The 23,919-nt window shown below is 49.0% G+C and overlaps 13 protein-coding genes across 13 annotated transcripts; 7 read left to right on the forward strand and 6 right to left on the reverse strand.

The window, feature by feature from the left end:
* Positions 1-1,379: 1,379 nt before the first annotated feature.
* On the forward strand, positions 1,380-2,653 carry N7509_012924 (ADP-ribosylglycohydrolase family protein; the record flags this gene model as incomplete). Its single annotated transcript, XM_056637561.1, has 3 exons — positions 1,380-1,531; positions 1,683-2,104; positions 2,253-2,653. The coding sequence occupies 3 exons, from the start codon at positions 1,380-1,382 to the stop codon at positions 2,651-2,653; spliced, it is 975 nt and encodes a 324-aa protein (XP_056481068.1).
* A 572-nt stretch (positions 2,654-3,225) lies between these two features.
* On the forward strand, positions 3,226-4,037 carry pfy1 (profilin; the record flags this gene model as incomplete). Its single annotated transcript, XM_056637562.1, has 5 exons — positions 3,226-3,253; positions 3,318-3,333; positions 3,456-3,540; positions 3,669-3,803; positions 3,906-4,037. The coding sequence occupies 5 exons, from the start codon at positions 3,226-3,228 to the stop codon at positions 4,035-4,037; spliced, it is 396 nt and encodes a 131-aa protein (XP_056481069.1).
* An 851-nt stretch (positions 4,038-4,888) lies between these two features.
* On the reverse strand, positions 4,889-5,642 carry N7509_012926 (uncharacterized protein; the record flags this gene model as incomplete). Its single annotated transcript, XM_056637563.1, has 5 exons — positions 4,889-5,185; positions 5,250-5,265; positions 5,361-5,409; positions 5,496-5,522; positions 5,612-5,642. 5 exons carry the CDS (start codon positions 5,640-5,642, stop codon positions 4,889-4,891), a joined length of 420 nt encoding a protein of 139 aa, XP_056481070.1.
* An 898-nt stretch (positions 5,643-6,540) lies between these two features.
* On the reverse strand, positions 6,541-6,798 carry N7509_012927 (uncharacterized protein; the record flags this gene model as incomplete). Its single annotated transcript, XM_056637564.1, has 1 exon — positions 6,541-6,798. One exon carries the CDS (start codon positions 6,796-6,798, stop codon positions 6,541-6,543), a length of 258 nt encoding a protein of 85 aa, XP_056481071.1.
* A 561-nt stretch (positions 6,799-7,359) lies between these two features.
* On the forward strand, positions 7,360-7,817 carry N7509_012928 (DASH complex subunit DAD4; the record flags this gene model as incomplete). The annotated part of the gene is made up of 5 exons (XM_056637565.1): positions 7,360-7,362; positions 7,419-7,475; positions 7,541-7,585; positions 7,643-7,727; positions 7,789-7,817. The coding sequence occupies 5 exons, from the start codon at positions 7,360-7,362 to the stop codon at positions 7,815-7,817; spliced, it is 219 nt and encodes a 72-aa protein (XP_056481072.1).
* Positions 7,818-8,248: 431 nt separating this feature from the next.
* On the forward strand, positions 8,249-10,814 carry N7509_012929 (actin-related protein ARP5; the record flags this gene model as incomplete). The annotated part of the gene is made up of 3 exons (XM_056637566.1): positions 8,249-8,825; positions 8,896-10,715; positions 10,785-10,814. 3 exons carry the CDS (start codon positions 8,249-8,251, stop codon positions 10,812-10,814), a joined length of 2,427 nt encoding a protein of 808 aa, XP_056481073.1.
* Positions 10,815-12,945: 2,131 nt separating this feature from the next.
* N7509_012930 (MARVEL domain-containing protein) lies at positions 12,946-13,739 on the forward strand (the record flags this gene model as incomplete). Its single annotated transcript, XM_056637567.1, has 4 exons — positions 12,946-13,092; positions 13,151-13,254; positions 13,327-13,449; positions 13,586-13,739. 4 exons carry the CDS (start codon positions 12,946-12,948, stop codon positions 13,737-13,739), a joined length of 528 nt encoding a protein of 175 aa, XP_056481074.1.
* A 1,203-nt stretch (positions 13,740-14,942) lies between these two features.
* N7509_012931 (uncharacterized protein) lies at positions 14,943-15,386 on the forward strand (the record flags this gene model as incomplete). The annotated part of the gene is made up of 2 exons (XM_056637568.1): positions 14,943-14,976; positions 15,010-15,386. The coding sequence occupies 2 exons, from the start codon at positions 14,943-14,945 to the stop codon at positions 15,384-15,386; spliced, it is 411 nt and encodes a 136-aa protein (XP_056481075.1).
* A 370-nt stretch (positions 15,387-15,756) lies between these two features.
* On the reverse strand, positions 15,757-17,259 carry N7509_012932 (pectin lyase fold/virulence factor; the record flags this gene model as incomplete). The annotated part of the gene is made up of 1 exon (XM_056637569.1): positions 15,757-17,259. The coding sequence occupies one exon, from the start codon at positions 17,257-17,259 to the stop codon at positions 15,757-15,759; it is 1,503 nt and encodes a 500-aa protein (XP_056481076.1).
* Positions 17,260-17,695: 436 nt separating this feature from the next.
* N7509_012933 (uncharacterized protein) lies at positions 17,696-18,945 on the forward strand (the record flags this gene model as incomplete). The annotated part of the gene is made up of 2 exons (XM_056637570.1): positions 17,696-18,314; positions 18,368-18,945. 2 exons carry the CDS (start codon positions 17,696-17,698, stop codon positions 18,943-18,945), a joined length of 1,197 nt encoding a protein of 398 aa, XP_056481077.1.
* Positions 18,946-19,137: 192 nt separating this feature from the next.
* N7509_012934 (glucuronyl hydrolase) lies at positions 19,138-20,765 on the reverse strand (the record flags this gene model as incomplete). The annotated part of the gene is made up of 4 exons (XM_056637571.1): positions 19,138-19,441; positions 19,563-19,956; positions 20,013-20,511; positions 20,568-20,765. The coding sequence occupies 4 exons, from the start codon at positions 20,763-20,765 to the stop codon at positions 19,138-19,140; spliced, it is 1,395 nt and encodes a 464-aa protein (XP_056481078.1).
* A 515-nt stretch (positions 20,766-21,280) lies between these two features.
* Positions 21,281-22,117, reverse strand: N7509_012935 (transcription factor domain-containing protein; the record flags this gene model as incomplete). The annotated part of the gene is made up of 1 exon (XM_056637572.1): positions 21,281-22,117. The coding sequence occupies one exon, from the start codon at positions 22,115-22,117 to the stop codon at positions 21,281-21,283; it is 837 nt and encodes a 278-aa protein (XP_056481079.1).
* Positions 22,118-22,909: 792 nt separating this feature from the next.
* Positions 22,910-23,503, reverse strand: N7509_012936 (fungal specific transcription factor domain-containing protein; the record flags this gene model as incomplete). The annotated part of the gene is made up of 1 exon (XM_056637573.1): positions 22,910-23,503. The coding sequence occupies one exon, from the start codon at positions 23,501-23,503 to the stop codon at positions 22,910-22,912; it is 594 nt and encodes a 197-aa protein (XP_056481080.1).
* Between the last annotated feature and the right edge of the window lie 416 nt (positions 23,504-23,919).

The following is a 23,919-nucleotide window of genomic DNA, read 5'->3' on the forward strand; positions in this document are numbered from 1 at the left end:
GGTTCGGGGCGAATGAACGTGTGAGTTGCGGGTTGATTAGCTTCGTTCCACGTTCCAAGGACCAGTAGGGCGCCGCCCGGCGTAGAGGGGCGTGTTTCAGCCCGAAACTGAGACCCCCAAAGATTTGTCTCGAAAGGGCAGGGGTCGATGCGACAAGGCGGCTCGGATGTGTATTGGCCAGGCCCTTAGCCGGTGTGATTTTGCTGGGGGCGCTCAGGGAGTGTGCACAGACAGATCCCGCTGAGTGTTGTTGCGCATAGCTGAGGGTCGGCTGTTGGGGCTGTTGATTCGCTGTGGTTATTTGGATCGGTCGTGTGATGCCAAGGTTGCTCCATTCCAATCGCGTATTCTCTTTGATACGAGTTGTCGTATTGAAAAACCCGATGGTGTCTCAGTGGAGAATTCATGTCTTATACTACACCATGAGCTGGGTCAGCTTTATTGTCTTCAATCAGGATCAATTAACCCACGAATAAGATGAGCCTATGGAGCACTGGTTTAACGATGATTAAGTGCTGGTGCAACGCTAGCATGCTGATTTGATTAATCAATCGCCAAATTTTCATTAGGACATTCGCATCCACTATGCAATCTATCCAGCAAATTAACGCCCGAGCCTATTAAATCCTCCGCGTCGGCAACCGGCAGATGTGGTCCTCAGATCATCTTTCACGTCTTTTATTCAAACCCAACGGCGTTCCAAATCGAGACTCTTCCGTGATGTTGCAGGATAAAGGTTAGCCCCAGGCCAAGGTGGAGTTCAAAGATGCGAAGAAGACGCGAACATGGCAAGAGTTGAACGTCCCTTCTTGAATGATGACAAGGCAATACCTTCCGATCGAGAAAATCCTGGAGATTCTAAAAGAATCGAAGTCCAAGCAGTTCTACGGAGTTACGGTGTTGTTTTAACTTGAAGTACGGATCAGTATGGGTCAGTCCGTCGGAAGACCTAGATCTAAAGTCCCCATCTCAATGTATTCCCATTTCTAGGATTTTCAATTTCTTTGTCCTATTACGAGTATTTCCCGACTAGCAACGTCATGCCCATCGATAGAACCTCTCGAGCAAAGTTGCAGGCAGCGACATTCGAGTCCCTCGTGTGTAGTATTCGCCGTAGATCTCGCGGCTCTGCGAACCCTGCTGCCTTCAAGTTGATGCAGAAAATACGGGGCCCTACCTCCAAAGAGCCCAACATGAGCATCATACTATAAGCTTACATCGTCCTCATTAACAATTTCTACTCCGCGACGAGGCTGAATCCTTGTCAGCGGAATACGAGCTCCAACCGCTAGCCCCGCCAAGATATACATAGCCACATCCAAATTGCCGACATAAGCACATTCAACATCACCATTCCACCCCAACTTCAGCATCCAAGTATGGAACTTTCACTGAAATCGCGCGCTCTCGGCGCTATATGGGGGACCTGTGTCGCCGATGCACTGGGTGGACCGGTACAATTCAAAGAGAAGGGTTCTTTCAAACTGATCTCTGATCTTGAATATGTTTATCCGTTTGATCAGCCAGCGGGGTAAGTCAAGTCAACCAGCACCTGTCCAGGTGGGCAAGACATCCATCCATCCCATACATTCCAAAAAGGACAGAAACAGCGTGGAAGACGAGCTACATGACCCAACATGAAAGCGCATACCAATCCAACCCCTCGACTAACTCTACTACAGCTCCTACTCCGACGACGGAGCAATGACCCTCGCCCTAGCCCAATCAATAATAGACTCAAACGGAAAATACGACCATGAGCTAAGCATAAAATACTACATACAATGGATGCGAAAGGGCCGATTCAGCACAACAGATTATGCATGGGACATGGGGATCTCGACGCGAGAGGCAATCGGAACATGGAAAGACTCATCGGAAGATACTGCCAAGACTCAGCGTAAAGTCAACGACTTGCTCGACCGCGACGATAAATCGGGGAATGGCAGTTTAATGCGCATTGCTCCGATCGGGGTGGCGCTGTGGAAAGATTCGAAATTTGCTAGGAAAGTTGCCAGGGCTCAGAGTCAGATTACGCATCCTGCTATTGCTTGTTTGGAGGCTTGTGATGCTTTTACTGAGGTTATTTGTCGGGCTATGAGGGGTGAGTTTGATGGTTTTTTTTTCTTTCGGGTTATTTATCTGGGCATTTTGGTTGTCACCGCTACTTTATCCCCCCCCTGGCCCATTACGTGATGATATCACATCACATTCGGTCGCTGGTAAACATATAACTAATTCTATCAACGCAGGACAATCTAAAGAACAGCTATGCGAAGCATTTGCCAGTTTCAAGTTTTCATCCGCCCTTCGAGTCCGAATGATTCCGTACAAGAGGCTTGCGGACTGGAGGGCGAAAGAAAGCGGAGACATCAAAAGTAGCGGGTGGGTCGTTGACACGCTGGAGGTCGCGCTCTGGGGCTTTTTCAAGTTCAACAGCTGGGAAAAGGGAGCACTTGCGGTTGTGAATCTTGGCGGAGATTCAGATACCGCGGGAGCAATTTATGGAGCGTTGGCTGGGGTGTTTTATGGCGTAGATGCAATTCCACGGCGGTGGGCGGATGGGATGCAGAATTCGGGGCAGATTTTTGATATTGGGCGGAGGTTTGCTGATCTTGTTGTGTTAGAGGCTGTTAAGGAGTCACAGTCGTAGTAGGAACTTGAACTGAAACAGAAAAGGAAGAGTGCTGGGCCTGATATATGGTTTGGTGGTATATTGTCTATTGATCAACGATCTTCTCGGTTTCCACTTCTAGCAGGGCAGGATCAAAGTGTTTCAGCATAAATGCCGGCCTAGAAGTCATGTTGAAGAAGGTAAAGTATGACAAGCAGGCATACTGGCCAGTGAGAGGGCGGAATGAGGACAGCAATAGCTCCTGTCAGGGCCGTGCATGTGCAGAAGAGTAGATATAGTGTGTTACAGTATACACTACACACACTGTAGTACACTGCCAGTAATTAGGGCATGGCAGAACTTGGTGAAAACAGCATAGAATAATCCCAATAAATTCCATAAAATACATATCTCTCTTCCGATCTGTTTTAATCATTTAAATAACCACCTCACCACCAAAATTCCACTGATTCTCCCCCCACCTCCTTTTCACCGTTTCGCGGCGGGGCTTGTTTACCGCCAACGCACTCTTCCCCCCACTTCACTTCACCTCCAACTTGAACCTCTTCAACTCTTTCTCTTCTCTCTCTCTTCTCCACCACATTTTCACCATGGGCGCTCACTCTGCTATCTGGCAAGGTATGTCTATTCAGTTCTACTCTGCTTTACTCGGCGACCTCCTGATTCTAACAACCTCTTCCAGGCTACGTCGACTCCAGGTACATTACATACCATTCCACCATTCCATTCCATCATACCTCAACCCCTCCTTTCCCCCACGAATTTATCCCACGATGCCACGCAAAACTTGATCTGGTTCAACCCCGCTAACTCCATCTAGCCTTATGGGCTCGGGTCAATTCGACAAGGCCGGTATTCTTGCCGCTGACTTCTCCGGCCTGGAGGCTGGTTCCCCCGGGTTCGAGGTGAGATTCAACCCTAGCTATGCTCTGCTCTGCTATGCTAGCTAAGCTCGGCCCGGCTCAGCTCGGCGAGCTGTAGCTTAAGCAACAATTCAAAATCATCTTTTCTAACTCATACTCCCTCCCCACAGCTCTCCCAGGATGACATCAACACCCTGGCCGCGGCCTTCACCTCCGCCGACAACGCCTTCGCCAACGGTTTCTCCATCGGTGGCGAGAAGTTCGTTACCATCAAGGCTGACGAGCGCAGTCTGTACGGCAAGAAGGTATGCATGGAGGACAGAATCCTATATAACCCTCTTACATGATCGACGCGATCAATGTCATGGCATGCAATGAATACCCCGCTAACACCCCCCTTCTCTCAGGGCAAGACCGGCGCCATCGTCGTCCGCGCTTCCGCCTGCACTATGATCGCCCACCACGGCGAGGGTGCTCAGACCACCAACGCTGCGACTGTCGTGGAGAACTTGGTCGATTACATCAACAACCCGCAATAAACTGCCTGGCCTGGCCTGGCATGGAAAGAATGGACGGAATGTCGCAGCACTGCGCTGCGGGTGTAGATAACGGTTTGGTGTTTATGCTGCCGGATCGGATCGGATCGGATCATCTATCCATTTTTGATATGATATGATATGATATGATAGATATGGTGGTCGCTGTGCTGGGGCTGGAGCTTTGACTGTGGCTCGATCGATGCGCGGCATCATGTCATCATATCGCATCGCATCGCATCGCATCACATCGCGTCGTTTGGTTGTAATGTGATGTGATGGGACCTGTGAGAATAGGAACTTGAAATAAAGGAGCATGAATTTCGTTTTCTCTTTGCTTTTACTGGATGTGGATGTGGGTACTAAGGCTCCAGCTGCGGGCATTGTATTTTGCTTTAGTCTTGCGTCGCAACTTACTACTACTGGATGTCGTTGAGAGTATGCGGAGTGTTCGGTCTAAAACTACTAGTGACTTTGAAATATGTATATGCGATCCGTACAAACCTATTCCAGACCATTCCAATGCCAGCTCTGTTCTGCTGCTCTGCTTAGAACGTCAATTCATGAGGAGTTCTATTACTCTATAACTATTAGGTATGTATAAGATGCCAATCCGACGCGAATAGAATAGGAACAATTCCGATTCCGCCTGATCGAGGGTCATTAGTAAATTACATCAAAGTGCCCGTATCTTCGTGGCAGAGAGGAATGGAATGGAACAAGGAGAACAGCGAAACAGAACAGGCCAGCCTCAACTTCCCAGCGGAGCGCGATGTAGAAGCAAGCCATCCATCCAGCAAGCCGATTTTCTTCCGTCCCTATCCCCGTCTCCCTCTCTTCCTTCCCTCATCCCATTAAACAGGCAACTCCTGATTACTCCTCCCACCAGCAAGAATTTCCAATCCGCGCTGGATATAAGGGCCGATAACAGGGATGTTTCCGGCAAATTGCCCAATTGTGACGAGGAAGTCGCCGAAAAGAATGAAGAGGCCATACAGCTCGATCAGGAAGCCTGTCAGTGGCCAGCGGAGGAGGATGAGGATGATTCCGACGGTGAAGGCGGCGGTTCCTTTTAATTTTGCCGGGCGCGAGAAGAAGACGATTGTTTTTTGGACGCCGATTATTAGGGTTAGGCCGATTAGGAAGAGAATCTGTTGTTTGTTAGTGGTGGTGTGGTGGTGGATGAGTTGGGTTGATGGTGGGTGAGGTACGCACGTTGCCCATTGCGAGACTGAGAGAGGGATGGGTTAGTATTCATTTCTGTTCTGGTCTTTGCTTTGCTGTTGCAAGGAATGTGTAGGTATGGTTGTTTGAGAGTAGACGTACAGTGATCGGTCAAAGAACATGAGGACGCCGCCGAAGAGGAATAGGCCACCTATACTCGATGCGATGGTTAGGTGTATTCGGGTCTGGTTGTTGCGCTGATAGTGCTGTCGTCGCGAGAGTAGGCAATTCACGAACCTGCAGAGCAGAAGACGACTCCGATCTCTGTGGTGTGTTAGCGCATTTGTTCAAGGTGTCTGTTTGTAGGGCCTGTTCCTGGCGTGGGTTTGGGGAGGGTGTGAGTGTAAACATACTCTGATTTTCGGATAACCACATGCTGGGCATTGTGAGAGAAGTCGACGGTAAAAGAGAGAACAAGACAAAGAGAACCGAGGAGAGAGAGAGAGTTTGTGTAGGAGAGAAATGCAGAGTAAAATGAAGCAGGGCAGGTTGAGTCGCTCGCGTCTTTCTGTTTTTGGCCGATTCTGCCGGGATTTTCGGGCGGTGAGTCCTGCCCCGTTTAAGCGGCGATGCAAGCCTTTTCTTCCTCTGCACTTTTACTTCTTCTTCTCTTCTCATCCTTTCTCTCAGCTAAACTCGAATCTACGCAAACAAAGGAACATGCTGATGCTCTTTGGTCTTGGTCATAAGAACCAGCAAGGGCACTGGCACTGGCATTGGAATTGTCTTGAACTACCAGCCTAATGAGATGCTGCCTCGATACAATTCCTGTTCATTCATGCCCACGCTGTCCACAGCTCCGTCCTCCTTGCCGATTCATGATTCACGAGAGCAAGGATTTCATTTCACATTCCCCCGATATAGCTTAATCCCCATCCCCAACACCCTAGATAGTCACGCCGCGACGACAGCCTCCCAGAAAGTTGCTGTAACTGACACCCCCTCCCCTGGGGCGTCGGTAGTAGTCGAGTGCATCCTGGCACAAGGCGGAGAACAGAAACGGTCACGAATAAGCCGGAGCGCTTTCTTGAGCCTGTCCTGAGAGGGGCAGGTGGGATGGAAAGGGCTTGACTGTGTTGGTCGGACATGCAAAGATGCAGCTGAGATGCAGCTGTCATTGCGCTAGAGACAGTACTATACTGCAGTTAGAATGAGTGAATATAATCGACAAGCCCAATTGGAGCACCTAAACTCACCTTCAAATTATCATATGTACTTGAGTAGAAAGAGCAAGCAGCAATGAAAAGGACTTCCACAGCTCTGCTCTCCTGCTCTTCTCCATCTATTTCAACACCGTATGAGCCCCCCTAGCCTCAAGATAACTCTCCGGAACCCCCTGCGCGAGCGACCGAATAACGCCAAAAAGCTCCCTATTATGATACCGCAACCTAGTCTTCGGATCCGTATACGGACCCGGCAATCCCGTCAAATCACAATAGTGACGCTGGTGCGCCGCACTCAGAGACGGCGCCGACTCGATATTCGTATATGTAACAGTCGGTCCCGTCGCGTAAGCGCGTGCATTCTTCTCCAGGACCATTGTTGAGAGATTCTGCGATGCTTGTGCCAGATTGGGCGCTTTGTTACCCGGTGTGGCAGCTTCGGCGGGAGTTTGGGAACCGTCGGTGCCGGTTGTGAAGGGGGGTTGTTGCGCCGGAGTTGGCTTGGGTGGCTAGGACGGAGGCTTCTTTGCGGGTATTTTCGGAGATGATTTGTTTGAGATTCTTGTTGCGGCGTTGGGAGGGTTTCCAGTGCGCGTTTCGGAAGGGTTTGGGGAGGATGCCGATGTCTAGTTCATTGAGGAGGGCCTGGTGGGCTTCGTCGTTGGCGGGATTGGCGGGGGTGGCATGGTGGTGTAGATTAGGGTGATAGAGTAGGGTAGGTAAGGCTGAGGTGGGAGGAGAGGAAGCGTAAGTGAAGTAGATGAAGTTGAATTTGAAGCTGTCAATGGTAAATGAAGGAGGAAAGTTGAACTGCTGGGCTGCCCTTGTATAGCGTCATGTGACTCGGGGAAACGCGAGTCGCCCGCTTCAACAACATTCAACTTTACTTTTACATTCACATTACTCTTGATACTTCTTCACTTCACATTTCCTCCAGCATGGTCAGTCTTTGCTGAAATACAGCCTGCAGATTCCCCTCCAAGCTGACACTCCTTAGGAAAGCCCCCACGAGCACCAGCAGTCGGTGCTGCTGTCGCGGATCATCACCAATGTGGTTTGTCTGCCCAATATAGACTGAATCAGCTTGGTTGGAGGTGGCTGAAGCTGACCTGGAAACAGGAGAAATTGAATGAGGCTGTTATGGTGATGAACAAGGGTCTACAGGTTTGTTTCTTTATTTCTACGGAGTGTGTGGTCTATGTATGCACTAACAACCACTAGGAGGTCAATATCCAAAACATGAATGTTGAACTGGTTGCCCAGATGTTCAAGAACTACCAATCTAATGTGCTGTTCCATCTTGAAGGTATGTCACCATCTTCTACTACCTAGCAGCTATATCCACTCCCATATACTGATCTTTATAGCCACGGATAACCTGAAGAACCCAACTTAGACTGCCGGAGTCTATTTTATGTCACGAGAAATGAAATGATAATGAATAATTCTCAGCATTTGAGTGTATCGCAGTGATAGTATACTAATAGTAATGATTAAAGTAGTCAGTATATTAATATATTTACTATATCCATCCCTAATATCCTCTATTATCACTGTTATCCTCTCTTCCACTGCGTCTCTCCTTCTTTCTCTCCTCCGCCTTGGCGCTCTCGCCGCAAACCGTGGGCAACCTCCAACCTCCAACTTCCTCCGCCCTTTCATCTCTCCAACTTCCATTCCACTCCACCCCGCTTTACTCCTGCTGAACACTTCCTTCCTCCACCTGTCGACCTGGCCCTGGCCATGAACTCCCTTTAACCGCCAGTCGACTCCAATCCCCACTCCTGGTCAACACCCGCGCAATCCAGCGCATCACAGCGCGCCACCATGACCATCACCTCGGTACAAACCGTTCTACCCTCGCGCTTAGCCGTCAATTCGTCTGAGAGGCGCGAGAAAAGCCTCCGCCACAGACACACAGCGTGCCAGACTTTCCCTTCAAGGGTTACCAAGCTCCACAACTCGATGGCTTTGCGCAAAGCCAGGCCAACCCCAACAGCGCCATCGTCATTGACAATGGTGAGCGAGCTTCAAATGCACCTTGGCTCTAACTGCATCCTCCATACTGACAGCGGACATTCCAGGCTCCCACCTCGTCAAAGCCGGTTGGTCCTTCGACAAGACTCCCCGCTTCCTCCTTCCCCCGTCATGAGCCGATACCGCGATCGCAAGCTCGCACGTCAATGTCAATTCGTCGGATACGACGCCTACCTCGATGCGACGACTCGCGGCCAGCTCAAAGGCGCCTTTGACCCGGGCTCCAGCGTCGTCAGCAATTGGGACGTGATGGAGGGTGTCCTGGATTACATCTTCCTCAAGATGGGCGTGGACGGCTCGAACGGCGGCGTCGACCGTCCAATTCTTATGACAGAGCCAATCGCCAACCTCGCATACCCCAGAAGGAGTATGACCTGCCTCCCCTAGAATCCCAGGGCCCCCGTCTCTGCCGTATACTCAGCTAACAAACAACGCAGTGATGAATGAGATCTTGTTCGAATGCTACAACGCCCCATCCGTCACCTACGGCATCGACTCACTCTTCGCCTACCGCTACAACAAGGGGACAGACGGTTTAGTCGTTTCCTCCTCCCACACCTCCACCCACGTTATCCCCGTGTTGAACTCGAAACCGCTCCTCAACAACTGCACCCGTCTCAACTGGGGCGGTCTCAATAACGCAGAGTACCTCGCCAAGCTGCTGAAGCTCAAGTACCCAACCTTCCCAGCCAAGGTATCCGACCACCAGATGGAAGACCTGGTCCATAAACACTGCTATGTCTCTGAAGACTTCGACCGCGAGCTCGGCGGGTATCTCGATTGGACCGGACTAGAAGCCCGCGACCATGTAATCCAGTACCCCTTCACAGAGCACATCGTGGTAGAGAAATCGGAAGAGGAACTTGCGCGCATCGCGGAGCGCAAGAAAGAAAGTGGTCGTCGTCTACAAGAACAAGCCGCCAAAATGCGTTTGGAGAAATTGGTCAAGAAGGAGCAGGAATTGGAGTACTGGAAGAGTATCCAGGAACGTCTAGCCTCCGAGACAAAGAAGGAGATCCGTCGCATTCTCGAGTCGGAAGATGTCAAAGATGAAGCTCAGCTTGAGCGAATGGTTCGCGAGCTGGAGAAATCTATCAAACGCTCCCGTAATCGCGATCTCGGTATCGAGGAGGAGGAACAGCAGCCTGAAGAAATGACTTTCCCCCTTCTGGACACGCCTGATGAGGAACTAGACGAGGCGGGTCTGAAGGAGAAGCGACACCAGCGTCTGATGAAGTCTAATGTGGATGCCCGTGCCCGCGCGAAGGCAGAAAAGGAGAAAGAAAAGGCTCGTCGTGAAGAAGAAGAGCGACTGGACCGCGAGAAGCGAGAGAATGACTTTGAAAACTGGATCGACGAGCGACGAACAAACCGACAGGTAATTAACCCCTCTCTCTCTCGCACCAAGAAGTGCCCTGTTACTCTTTTCAAACACACGTTTTCTAACCCTCTAAATCAACAGATAATCCTCCAAAAAATCAAAGACCGCGACCGCATGAAAGCAGATCTCGGCAACCGCAAATCCCTCGCAAGCCAACAACGCATGAAAACCCTCGCAAACCTCGCATCGGACGGCCCTAAAAAGCGCCGCCGCGGCAACGACGAGGACGACTTCGGCGCCAACGACGACGACTGGGGCGTCTACCGCACCGTAGCCAAAGACGAACAATCCGACGACGAAGAAGAAGAAGATCTAGGCGCAGTCCTCAACGGTTTGGAAACAGAACTCCTAACCTACGACCCTGAATTCACCGAAAACCACACTCTCGCCGCCCAAACCGACTGGACAAAATCTCTCGTTCACGCTTTCCTTCGCGGACCATGGCCATTTGACCCGGAATCTCAGCGTGAAGCGCATCAAATGCACCTTAACGTGGAACGTATCCGTGTTCCCGAGGTTGTCTTCAAACCATCCATTGCAGGCGTCGATCAGTCCGGCCTGGTCGAGATCGCAGCTGATATCGTCAATCAGCGATTCTCGGGCGTGCAAGATCAGAGCCGATTATTGCGGGATGTGTTTCTTACGGGTGGCAATACGCTTTTCCAGGGCTTTGATGAGAGATTGCGGAATGAGTTGCGGGGTGTTATTTCGCTTGATGCGGAGTTGAAGGTGCGCAGGGCTAAGGATCCTGTTCTTGATGCTTGGAAGGGTGCGGCTCAGTGGGCTGGTGAAGCTCAGGCTGATTCGAATGCGGGTTTTGCGAAGTCTTCTGTTTCTAGACAGGAGTATCTGGAGAAGGGAAGCGAGTATATCAAGGTGAGTTATGCGTAGGGGGGGGGGGGGAATTGGTGATGGATGAGTTTGGGCTAATTGTTTTATCTACAGGAGCATGATCTTGGTAACGTTACGTGGTGAATTGGGTTGACTTGAATTTGACTTGAGAAAGAGAGTGTGGACTGGACTGGGCTGGAGATGCGATGCTATACCGCACTGGCATCGTAGTCGCACTAGGGTAGAGCAGAGCGGAGCAGATCGGAGCAGATCAGGCGCTATGGAGTCTGTTGCACGGAATTAAGATTAACAGGTAGGCATTTATTTGGCTTGTTTTGAATTGAATTGGCCGATTAACAAGGTTAAATACAATAAAATTGTTTATTCTCAAGAGCTTTTCGAGAGTTCCTCTTGAAATTTCTTTCATGTAGATGTTAGTAGTAGTATGTTCCGGGTTGAAGGGTTGAACTTGAAACTGTGTATACTTCCCGACTCCCTTGCATACTGGTCTCAGCCTCATCTCCGCTCAAGCTGGGGATCCAAGACATTCGAGTTTATTTCTGTTTATTTCTGTTTGTTGTTTTGCTTGGATTACTTTATTTGTCCTTGGATAGAAGTAACTTAGGGTGGGAAGGGGTCAATTTGCTTGCTTCCAAGTGGGCATTCTATCGTTCATATAACGGCACATGGCGCGAAGTCTTTTCTGCATACCTTTGATGACTGCTCTACATAAAATGGGTTCACGGTGGTTGTTTCCATGAACTAAGCTCTTGCGTCACGATCTGCGCGCATTGTATCACTACGGCATATCATCCCACATACGAGACCATATATCATTGCAAGGCTACTAAGACTCCCCCTCTTTGAAATAAAGATTTACAATGGCAGAAATTATAATCCGTATACTACATATAATGTATACCAGTTGTTGTTTGTCTCAATTCATTTCCCGGGTCTACTCGGTGCAAGAGCGTTGAGAGTTGAGATGCGAGGCTCAACCCCGCAAGGGATAATAAGGGCCTGGATTATATTCATATTTAGCGGCAGTCTGGCCCAGAGCGCAGTTCGTTATGTACTTCGATTTAATTGGCCTATTCCCTCGGGCCCAAAGCCACTGTCGATCCCGCATATATTTTGTTTTTCTTTCTCTGCAGGGAGAACCCCGCTATTGAATGACTCTGCAGAACTAGCTAGGTCGGCCGTGTTTTTGTGCTTAATGACATGCCCCTTTGACACTAATCTCACGCACTGGCACGATGCATACATCTTCAGTCCAGCGAGGGTGGTGTGATTTTTGCTGTTTGTAGGGACATGATTGGCCGGCCATACGCACCGTTGGTCCTCTCATCACATCAATCGGACCATCCGTCGAAGCAGAATGAGTGAGATTTTTATACTTGCTGCGGCGGTTTGTGGTGAACTAGCTTCGGGTGTGTACCGAAAGTCCCGTGAGCTGTCAGCCAAGTCCAACTTGAAGTTTTACCATTTAATGTTGGGATTCATGTACATTAGCTCATTTGCACGAGGACATGACATGCCACTTTCGGGGAACCCAAGTAATTACTTTTCAACTCTGCTACCATCGATCACGAGATCGAATGGCAGAACTAGACCTTACTCGATGGAACAGCCATGGTCTTCTTCTGCGTTGTTGATTCTGAAAAGCAAATCGTTATGGTACTACACAGCATACATGCCCTCCCCACGTCACTTCTTATCACCCTAGTTCCTTGAAATTAATTCAAGAATGTAGACATGCAGTACTCCGCACAAAAAAAGCAAGGAACACAATCAACCACCAAAACTCATGCGTCGCTCCGAATCCAGATGCCAAATCCGCCTCCCCCTGTACCCCTGCACCACATGATTTGACCCAAACTGACTTCATGCAGAGGCCATCATGATGCATCTGGGGAAGCAGCCCAATTACCCAACAACGAACTAGCTGCAAATCCTCCATCCCTACTGGGCCTGGAATAGCCCTGGCGTATGGATTCGGCCATTTTGACTCGGCGCTAGTGATGTTTGTGTCTCATGGTGAGCTGTCGACGGGCTTGCTCTGCTTTGTTTTGCTTTTCACCGGCTGAACCGGGTTATTCTGGTCATTGGAAACAGATATAAAGTGCGTTCCTGCTGTACCCGTACCCGACTCTTTCGCTTTTCATCCCGTCTTTCGCTTGTATTTCGATATCCCACCACTTGCTGTTACAGGCTAATAGTGCCTTCGCTCATTCGTATCAACATTTTGTCTCGAATTTCGATTAACACCAGCATCATGATCTTCTCAACAGCTATTGCCCGCCCCGTCCAGCTGGCAACCCGCACACTTCAATGGTCCAGCGCAGTAATCGTTATGGGCCTGACTTCGTTCTTCATTAGCCGCGGTCCACATGGACAACACCTTCTCTATCAAGAAGTCATCGTGAGCACTGCCAAAAGATCCGCTCATCCTTCACTAGCAGCTTTCTAACTATTTTCAGTCCGTCCTTTCGGTCGTCTTCTTTATCCCAGCATTTATCTCCCCATTCCTCCCGACAGCACTTAGCAAATTCGTCCTCCTCATCGACGTCATTTTCTCCTACCTGTACGCTCCCACTCTTCTTCTCCCACAAACATCCATCTTCATTGGAAACAGAACTAATAAACACTACACCAGCTGGTTAACCGCCTTCATCTTCGCCGCCCAAGACTACAACCAGCACTCGTGCTACCTCAGCTCCCCACCTGGTGTAACCTGCGGCCGGAAGAAGGCCAACGAGTCGTTTATTTTCCTCGCCTTGTACGTATCGTCGCACAAACCCCGTTCCTCCATCCTCATCGTCTCCACCTCAACCCCAAGTCCAGTCTACTCCCTATCCTCCACAAACACAAAATAAACCCCATCAAATAAACCCCCAGCTAACATGCATCTCCAGTATCTTCACCTTCTTCGGCATGTTCCTCCAAGTCGCTGCCCTATGGGCCTACCGCAAAGGAAATGCCCCGGCACCCGTCGTACAGGAGAAGGACGATGGTACCCGCGCTCCGCTAGATGCCCCAGTAGGTCCTGCGCCTGCAGCAGTTGTTTAAATGGGTGAATGAAAGTCCGTGGGATCTTTCCCACACGTGGACGGCGATGTCTTCGGGCTCGAGATATTTGGGTAATTTTCTCTTGCTGGGGTATTGTCTTTTTACCCATTTGGTGGATTGTTTCTTTAGGAGGATCTTTTGATCTATTCCTTTAATCCGAATTTTATCTTCCATTTCCATTTCCAGCTGAAGTTAAGTTGGTTCTCGGTTTGGTATGATCCTGAGGACTCGGAGATGATGATGTTTTATTTTTCTATGCATATAATGTTTTATGCGATGGCATGTGGTATTGATCGATTGATTGATTGCCAGTGGGTGCCGGTGGGTGGATTGGATTTATGGTTGGGTTTTGGGAGACCTCATTTCTCCCTATTTTTCTTTTGTCAACCCTTTTCTGTTTAATACCATTTTTATGATACTTAATTTATTCATGTCAGAAGGCAGATTATGATTCTGTATTCACTATATTCAAGTTTTATTTGAATGGATTATGACTGTTCACGCAGTTCAAGTACACGCGACACCGCAACCAGTGTAGAAGTAGAACAATCTTAGAACCGCCATAGTTAAGGTACCATAAAATTGAAATTGAAATATCTCACCTGGGCAACAACATTCACTTTTTAATAAAATCCCTACAAATGATTACTATCTAGTAAAGTGCGTGCTAGTAATTTTCTAGGTAGTATGTTTGAATATTTCTTAATCCCCTCGGGCCTATTTTGAATTTTTCAAGACTCGGAGGTTATGGCGAAAATATATATCTGTAGAGCTACCGGATAAAATTCAATCTCGTACAGATTTCAGGAATGCCAGTGCTCAAGCAAAGAATTAATCCAATCACCCCTGAAATGAGAGGTTGATTAAATGAATGAATGAAGAATAACTGCTCTGCAAAAATTCAAGGAGAATGAAGTCGTTGATGAGATATTCCAGGTTAAATTTGATTCCTTAGATATGTTGTTTGGCGCTGTTCGGCGAAGTTCGGTCCGCTCCGCGTCGTGTCTCCGTTAGTCACCCGCTTCATCTCGCCTTTGTGACGCCCGGGCATCTGTTCAAGTTTCTACTACCTTCTTATTCAACCCATTCAAGTTTAAATCTTCGTATATACACTCAGTACATGCTGCTACGCACTGACTGAAAGTGCCATATTTTTACCATCCGGTTTTTCAATACTTCATGTACTCTGCCTTGATCAAAAACATGTCTGACAAGCGAGGACTCCGCAGCCCGCAGTGTAGCCCTCCTTCAGCACCCGCGCGATAAAAAGTATTCACACCAGAGTTCGACACAGTAGCCTACGATCCTCTGGACACATCGAAGCGATACCACACAGGTATCTTCGTTGAAACAGACCCGGAGACTCTCCAAGGACAGCTATTTAACGTCACCCGCGACATCATCGCGAACAGTGGCATGCGGTTCGAAGTGAAAGATAATTATGTTCCTGGCGCTGAAAAGTACTTTCACAAAACCACAGAGATTGGATGGATTTTCAAATGCGATTATGCGAGACTGAAGGATATCTTGGAAGCCTTGCTCAGCTCGACTAAACAGCAGGGGATAGACTTCTGGAGCAAGGATCCAGCTCAGCGGAATAAGCTATACTTGGACAAAGCAGAATGGGGATATTTACGGACAAGATGAACCACGACGGCCAATCATGAAGTATAATGAATGGACACATCAGCTTGCGATTCCGAAGTTGGAAGATGAAGGAGTTTTGCACCGCTAATGAAGCAACGGCGTGTCGACGTGGTGGAGACTCTGGTAGTCATCCCGCTAAGGGGCCGAATTCATTTCCCCTTCTAATACTAGTAGTACTCCCTTGTATTCTCGATACCATTTCGGTTTCCCTCACGGTGTTAGAATAGTTACCCTGACAAGAATTTGCAAGTAGATTTAAGTTATGAGATATTCTCTCTTTTCTTTATTTTGTTTGCCCCCCTCGGGCTCAAGGAAATACATCGATTTCGTTCTGAACATAACAACCTGCTTGACTCGCCCTGGCCGTTAACTAGATCCAGGCTAAGTGATCCACCGGCTGTCTGCTCTTAGTTAAACCCCCCCTGCCATTATAGGCACCGGTGTTCGGTCGCTTCGATTGGGAGACCTGGTTATTCCAAAAGTCTCGACCTCCGTTATCAGTGATTACAACACCCAGGTGCAATGCAGGACTCCCCTTCTGAAGCCTATACCCATCTGCCGACTCGAGAGTATCTTGACCCTTACCGGGACTTAAAAATCGAGGATCTCCCGTGCTGCCGGCGGTTTCCACTGGTTTCGGCACTGTCTGAAACATGTTCGCGTTCCATTCAATCCCGTCTCCTTTCGGCAGAGTCGAGTTTGCGGTTCCCACCCAAATATTGTTAGACATATTTGTGTGAGGGGGAACTGCGATTTCGAAATCTTTCTGTGGACAGTAGACGACATTGTTGTAAAAGTCCAGCTGCACGTTATCACCATTGCTGTACATTCGACAGTCATTCTGGAACACATTGTATCGAACAATCTGTCGTGCGCCGCCTGGAGTTCCACAGCCATCACAATTCAGGAATATGCCCCCTGCGTTGTCATGGCTGTAGTTATACTCGACTGTACATGTGCCTTCATTACCCCAGTCACAGTCAAATGCCTCACTGTCTATATCTGACATGAGTGAATCGTGAACGACATTGAATCGCATGACTGCGTCTTGACACCCAAGCACCCAGATACCAGCGAAGTTTCCCCCAGTCCATGGGTATTTGCCATGACCAAGAAACCCAGCTTTGTTCCGTTCGATGATGGGTGACTCGCCATATGAGACAACAACGCCGTCACCACCGACGTACGATATTTTGTTGCCCCAAACGTGTGTGCCTTTGCCACGGTTGTCCATTTGACCAACGCGGACTTTGATACCACCACCGCCGCAATCATAGATGGTATTGTTGTAAATTTGCACGTCATCATAGCGACTGAGGTTCTCGGTTCCATTCACAAGGATGCCACCAGAAGCAATAAATGCAGCGGACTGGGTCGCTTTGTTTGTTTGCCCGGCGACATTGTAGACAGTAATGTCGTGGATATAGAGGCCGTGGTGGACCGTCCCATCACTTGAAGTCCCAACGATGCCACGCCTCCAAGCGATAGAGGATGCAGGATTGATGATTGCAATATTTGAGATATCCCAGTAATCCTGATTCGTCAGACTCACTGCCTCCGCCGCCCCGGAGCCATTGATGATAGGCAGTGGCCCGCCTCCGTAGCTTGTCAAGGTAATGGGACTGTCCTGGGTGCCACTACCCTTTGGCGACAATGTTCCGGCACAAATAGTCCCCGATTTGACATTCAGCGAGTCTCCGGGGCTCAAAACAGCGTTATTAGCACTGGTCAGTGTCGAAAATGGACGCGATCTGCTTCCATCGCCTGATGTAGCGGACCCACAGTCCAGATAAATGTCTTTGGCGAGCAGGGGTTGCGCCAAAGCTGCGACGAGGGCAATGCCGCGAACAAAGCGAAGGGCAGTTGTGGTCATGATTGGCTGTCACGTTTCGAGTTGATGGTAAGCGAGGCCTTTCGCGCCGTCGGTGTTCTCAAACTTTTCGGCAGCAATGAAATATTAAATAAAGACTTCTCTCAGTCGTGAGGGCCATGGCGCTCCGGCGAATTGAATCCTGCTCATGACGCATCTTTCCTGGATGGACCTGCCGAGGCGATCGAAGGTTGGAAGATTCATTCGTCCGAGGCGCGTTTGTCGGGCGATTCCTTCTCCCGCGACTCCGCAACAGATCGATGCGAATGTTGCATCATAAATCTGAAACACAAATTTGATAAACGACTCCTCCCAAGAGATTAGTGCTATTTATTGAGCAGGACAAATAATTTACCAGGGCTACTAAGGTGACGTGTGGTTCTTGTTCTTAGATCACTTCTGGCAGCATTGTGATTTATTCTACACTCTTCAATCTACCATGATGTTGTTCCAAAATATCCTTATTTCCACTATTCCCCTTCTGGGGTTTATACAATCCTGCTATGGCGATAGTCCGCCAACAGTGACTGCCTCGGCTCCTTCGAAGTGGGTGCACCCAGGGGCGATGATCAGTCAATCTCAACTGGACTTTATTCGCGAGAAAGTGAAGAACGGCCAGCAGCCCTGGAAAGATGCTTACGCGGCTCTTCTTGCCGACGATGGTATCGCAAATCCCACGGATCCATCGCCGCATGTTATAGTAGAGTGTGGCTCATATTCAAATCCTGATGTCGGATGTACCGTGGAACGCAGTGATTCGATCGCTGCGTATGGAAATGCGTTAGCTTGGGCAATCGGTGGCTCCAGTGGATATGCTCAACAAGCTATCAAAATCATGGATGCGTATTCATCGACGATCCAAGGCCATAATAACTCCAATGCGCCGTTACAGTCTGGATGGGTTGGCTCGGTGTGGGCCAGGGCTGCAGAGCTCATTCGCTACACAGATGCGGGATGGTCATCCGACAGCATCAATCAGTTCGAGACGATGCTCCGTGATGTTTATATGCCGCTTACAGTGAATGGAACGGATCACAATGTTGCAAACTGGGAGCTAGGTAAGACACAGTCTTCAGATAGCAAGGACTAAGGACTAACCATTACCCTCTAGTCATGACAGAGGCTGCAATTCTCATGTCAGTCTTTCTAGAAGACGCCGACACGTACAATACTGCAATGGGATGGTTTCTGAAACGAGTCCCAGCAACAGTCTACATGACAAGCGACGGTAAGTATCCCGTCGCGGCCAGAGGACAAAGCTCCTCCCCCGACGCAATCATCGCCTGGTGGTTCAACGAGACCACCTTCCAGGAGGACGGCCAAGCGCAGGAGACATGTCGTGATCTTGAGCACACAGGCTACTCATTTGCATCCATGGCGCATGTTGCCGAGACCTCCAGAATCCAAGGTTCAGATCTTTACAAGACAGATTTAGGGACGCGACTTCGTTATGGACTTGAGTTCCACTCACAATTCGTGAATGGGGAGTCGGTACCTTCTTGGCTTTGTGGAGGGAGGCTGAGTCTCACTTTGGGGCCTATCACTGAAGTGGGATATAATGCGCTCGCATTCAGGCTGGGTATTGATATGCCTCAGACTGGGAATCTTACGTTCAAGCAGCGACCGGCTAAGGAGAATGGGCTTTTTGTGGCATATGAGACACTCACACATGGAAATAACAATGCCTAGAGCTCGCGCTGGGAGAATATACTCTTCAGATTTGCCCAGATCGATGCAAGATTCAGTTCTATCACCTATTTAACGCGACCCGATTCTGAAATATAGGCCTGATGGTCCTCTGATTCATAACAATTCAAATATATTGGTTTCCATGTTGGATTAATTCCATGTTCAAATTTCTGCTTCATTGGTAGTTCCTGCTCAGACAAGACCCATGTCTAGAAATCTATTGCCCAGCTCCAAAAAATAGTAATCTGCGTAGACCAATCCGTGGTCCCATGTCCGATCCGCATGATCCTGATTAAAGTTCGCTGTTGACCTTTCCAATATTGCATCAAAGGACCTCCCCTCGACAGTTCCCATCCTGTAGGTATTTATCTTTCCTGTCTCCGAGTCAAAGCTCATGCCCATCTCATCGTTATTATAAGCCAGAGCAACCGTGTCCTTGGCAATGGCAAGGGAATAATCCAAGTACCGCTTTGCTAGTTCATCCCCCCCCAGCTCCCTGAAGTAGGCCGTAGAGGATAGTCATCCCATTTGCGGCAATCATTCCAGCAGAAACATCTCTTAATGGAGCATCGGAGCCGTTAATATTTGTGTGCTTTATTGGGGCATCAAAGTCCCACAAAGGAACATATCGCCCTACACCATTCTCCTCGACGACGTTCGGAGACGATTCCAAACGGTAGATGAAGAAGTCCGCCAAGCCTAATGCAGCCTCCAAAAAGCTTGGGTCCCTTGTCCAAGCAAAAGTTTGGGCGTACCCTAGAATGGCCCATGCTTGCCCGCGTGCCCAGGTTGAGTTATCGTCATAGCCTTGCGCTGTGAGCTTTCTCTTCACTTTCCCATTATCCCTCGGCGAGAGATTCGCAGCATGGTAGGTTGAGAACATTCTTTTTCCGGGTTCGACGGACTCTATTCGAAGGTGTGTAGATAGGAGGGTTTCGGCGTGCTTAGATGCGATCTCAATCAGGCGAGGGGACCTTTTGTAGTTTCCGGCATAGAATAAAAGGTCGAGATCTAGACTCTCATTAGCTTTATGTGAAGTAATATCGCCCAAGGATATACCTTCTTACTGCAGAGACTATCAATAATGACCAGGAAATCCTCGTCCATACTGGTGATGTTGTGGTGCGCATTTTTGAAACTGTCCCAGCTGCGAATGGCCCCAACGCGCTCATCATATCGACTGGCAAGACTTTCGGCTGCAGTGAGCAACGAAATTAGGCTTTGTTTATTTCCGAAGAGTTCCCAGTCCCGTCGGAGGGCAGGCTGAACAATGAATCCGAGATCATGAGTGTCTGTTCTTTTCGACATAGCATGTAGCGGAGCAGACCACTTTTGACATAGATCTGTGACGTGCTCAATAAGGCTGAGTGGGAAATCCCGTGGAACGTCCCCTGGCAGGCATGCTTTAGACACGCTCGATCCCGGATATTTTCTGAGCCTCTCGAGGACACAATAGATGTTTCCAGGAAAAAATCCACATGTCCAGAATTCGGCGTCCCTGGACTGGTATATTCCCTTTTGTGGACCGGTTTGGGGCACGGTTTCGGGGAAGCGTTTGGGGGGATCCTACGGGATGAGTCAGTACCAGCGTCAGAAGTGATTTAATTTGTCTGCACACTCACATTTTCAGCCAAGTACCTTTCCGCAGCATTGAGAATCTTGACCAGATTGCTTTCTTTGTATAGCGGGGCGAGAATTGTGGCGATATCATTAGCGCTGCTAGCTGTACCAGAAACTGGCTTTCTGGAAGCGAGAATTGAAGCGGCGCCCATTTCCACGTCTGCGCTCCTCGGGGGAGAATTGATAATTCCCGGTGCCATGCCTAAGCAGAGTGAATCAATACCTGAGGTTCTTTGCTGAGAGTGACATTGCAATTGTTATTTAAACCGGAGCGGGCTTTAACGTCGCGACCCTTTTGGTCGAAGGCATCTCGGGTGGATATCTCCCCCGAGGCCCGAGTGTACAGCGGCATTGGCCGAGCGACTATAAAATGTAACATGCTAGGGGCCGAAGGACGCTGGCTAGCCCATGGATCATGGTAGTGTGTGCTTACAGCAGTCTCATTTTTTCTTCTTCTCCTTATCGCCCACCTTGTTTCTTTTCAATGTGTTTCATATTTAAATTCGACGCGTTCCACTTTATTTTCTGCCAAGCGGTGCTTAATTCACAAATGAGTCTTGGAAGCTGATAATACGATCCATGTCAATATATTGAGGATCCGAAAGGAAGGTATAAAGCGGTGCAAACCCATCAATGCCATCTGCCAGTGGTTGCATTTGCCGGTGCGTGGGAAAGAGATCCCCAAGTTCCATATCGGCTCTTGCGTGAGGTGTTCTCATATACGAAAATGCCGTGTTGGACTGTATTTGGCTTTGACCTGGCGTTCTGCCATTTTGAACGGACCTTGAAATCGGTGTTTGCGTGCTGTTGAGATGGTGTTAGCAAGGAAACATGACGTGTTTAGGCAGCGTATGTACCTGGAGCCTAGCGAACCACTATCATGACTGGAGCCTCCCATTTCTCGGTCATTGCGAATGTAATGTGATCGATTGCCGGTGACTGGAATGATACTGTGACGTTGTTGGGCGCGACGCTCCTCTATCCATTGACTGTTGTCTGGGCTGCGTGCGGGAACCTCAACCCCTAGAGCACGATTCACCTCGGCGATGTAATCAAACGATAGAGATGCTGATGCTTCTTGAGACACTTGCAGCTGATCAAGTAGACCGCCGGCAAAGTTCTTGATGTTGTCGTCCATTTTGAGTTCGGGATTCATTGAAGTCCATCGGTCGGACATTTGTTGTAGGCTTGACAAAAGGATCTTGTAAGTATCCGGGAGCTCTGTTTTGTGAATATTCGAGTGCACTGTGGGTTGACTGTTAGATAAGGCCTGTGCTGTCGATTGAAAAAGCTCACCTAGTATAGCATGAGCACTGATGAAGGTGCAGAACGAGAAATGAGGGCTGACAAGGCCCACAAATGGAGTGTACTGTAGGTACTTTTGTACGATATTAGCAGTTTCCAGGGCTGCCAGCTGACAAGTCTCGGCGCTTGCTGTGCTAGCCAACTGAAGCTTCTCCAGAATATGCGCTCGCGGATAGGCAATGCTCTGATGGAGTAGAATCATGGATGTATTGTGGGTGATATGTGCGAGGGTCAGATTAGGATCCATGTGAACAAAGGCCGGCTCTCTCGATATATTGGAATCCTTCCATCGACGTGGGAGAAACATCTTCCAGCTTGAGATATGTCAGCTGCGCTCGGCCCTTTTTGTCATCTATGCATGGGAGACTGTTGTACTCACTGAATCAATTGAAGATCTAATTCTTTGAAGCGTGTCAACCAAGAGCTGAATTCCTGCCTATTTTGGAGATCAACTGGTCGCTGAAGGAAGAATTTAACCACCCTGTTCAAAGCCTCGGTCGCTTCTATACAATATGCAAAGGATCCGATTGTCGAAACATCAACAGCTCTAGCTTCGGGGGCTTGGACAGCGGGCGACACTCGTTCGGAATTTGGACCAGTAAGTGGAGCCTCCTTTTCCTTATCGGCCAGAGATGCAAAGTGTCCAGCAATAAAGGAGACGGACTTTCCCAGTTTGGCTTTAGAAGAGTCCCAGATATTAAAGAACGGGGTGGTCACAGGCTCTTCCTTTACCCAGTATAGCCCATCACTTGGCAATCGGACCTGAACGTCATGGCTTGACAGGTTTATGTTCCACCTGCAAATAACTGGCGTCAGATTAAAAGCTGGGAAAATATTTCATGGTTAACCTACCCAGTCGTAATGGAACAGAAGCTGGCGACAGGTCAGAAATAGCCAAGGTGGGAATGCCGGACGACCTCACCGATCTAGCAAAAACACATTCCAAAATACTCTTCTTCGTTCTTCCGCTTCAGTCCAAACCCTTGCAGGTGGTAGACACTGCAATGGCTTCAGACAGGCCTCTCCAGGTTGTGTTTCATCAGGCTCGCGGTTGAGACCTAAAAGCACGACCGCTCTGCTCAGTGTCCCAATGGTTGGCCAGGCCTTTTTTCGCATTTCCGTCCCCAATATGTACAAAGGCGATTATGATCAGGGCCTGTATATTTTCCACAGTGATTTCATTCATATTTGACAAAAGAACGTATTCCCGTGATCTGTGGAGAGCATCGGGAAGTTGAGCAATCCATTCCTTTGCTAATCTCTCGTTAGCAACATAGCGAAGGGCACACACCATCATGGCATGCAATACAACGATCAACTTCGGTCGCTCAGCGGGGTCTCGCAGGCGTGACCGGAAGAGCATCTCATGAATGATTGGAATGAAAGGATGCACAGCAGAGAAGTATGCATCAAGAACCGCATTGATCAAGTTGTCGGACGGCAGATATGCTGATTGTCCGCTGAGCTCTCGGTGGCTCGGTGATTCTTGACGCCTTCTCTTGTGGGAGGTTCTATTATCTGGGGCCGCAGTAGGTGTTCTTGGCTGAGATGTTTCGTCGATTTGGATGCCTTCGATTAAACTACCTGGACGGGTATCATTTTGCCGAGAGTTGTTGCTCCACCACTCTTCCATCAGGGACGATACCACGCCGCGGAGTATGTTCGCATCAGGGGCCCCATACTCTGTAGTCGGAGCCACATTGAGTCTTTCTTGTTGTGATCTGACGGCATCCAGCTCTGCTTCCAGTGATTCTAGACCAGGCTTATTCAGTATTTACACACAAGGGTCCATCCGGGTCTCGTACCAACTCTCTGAGTCAACGTCTGAATAATCCCTATCTTGACACCCGGTTTGTTTCTATGATAGTCGTACACGCATTCCACGCCTTTCTCGGGTTAGCGTCAAGATCAGTGTCCTTGTGGGTCACAATCTCACCAAGACGGGCACAGCGAGAGCAAGTTGGTAGCTCTCTCGTACAACGCAGCTTCCGGCTTCGACATGTCTGGCAAGCGGGTGTCTCTGCGTCGGCTCCCTGCTGCATCGGGGCA

Source organism: Penicillium cosmopolitanum (assembly GCF_028827165.1).
Source record: "Penicillium cosmopolitanum strain IBT 29677 chromosome Unknown utg000012l:1.0-3308103.0:1.0-3310761.0, whole genome shotgun sequence".
NCBI lineage: Eukaryota > Fungi > Ascomycota > Eurotiomycetes > Eurotiales > Aspergillaceae > Penicillium > Penicillium cosmopolitanum.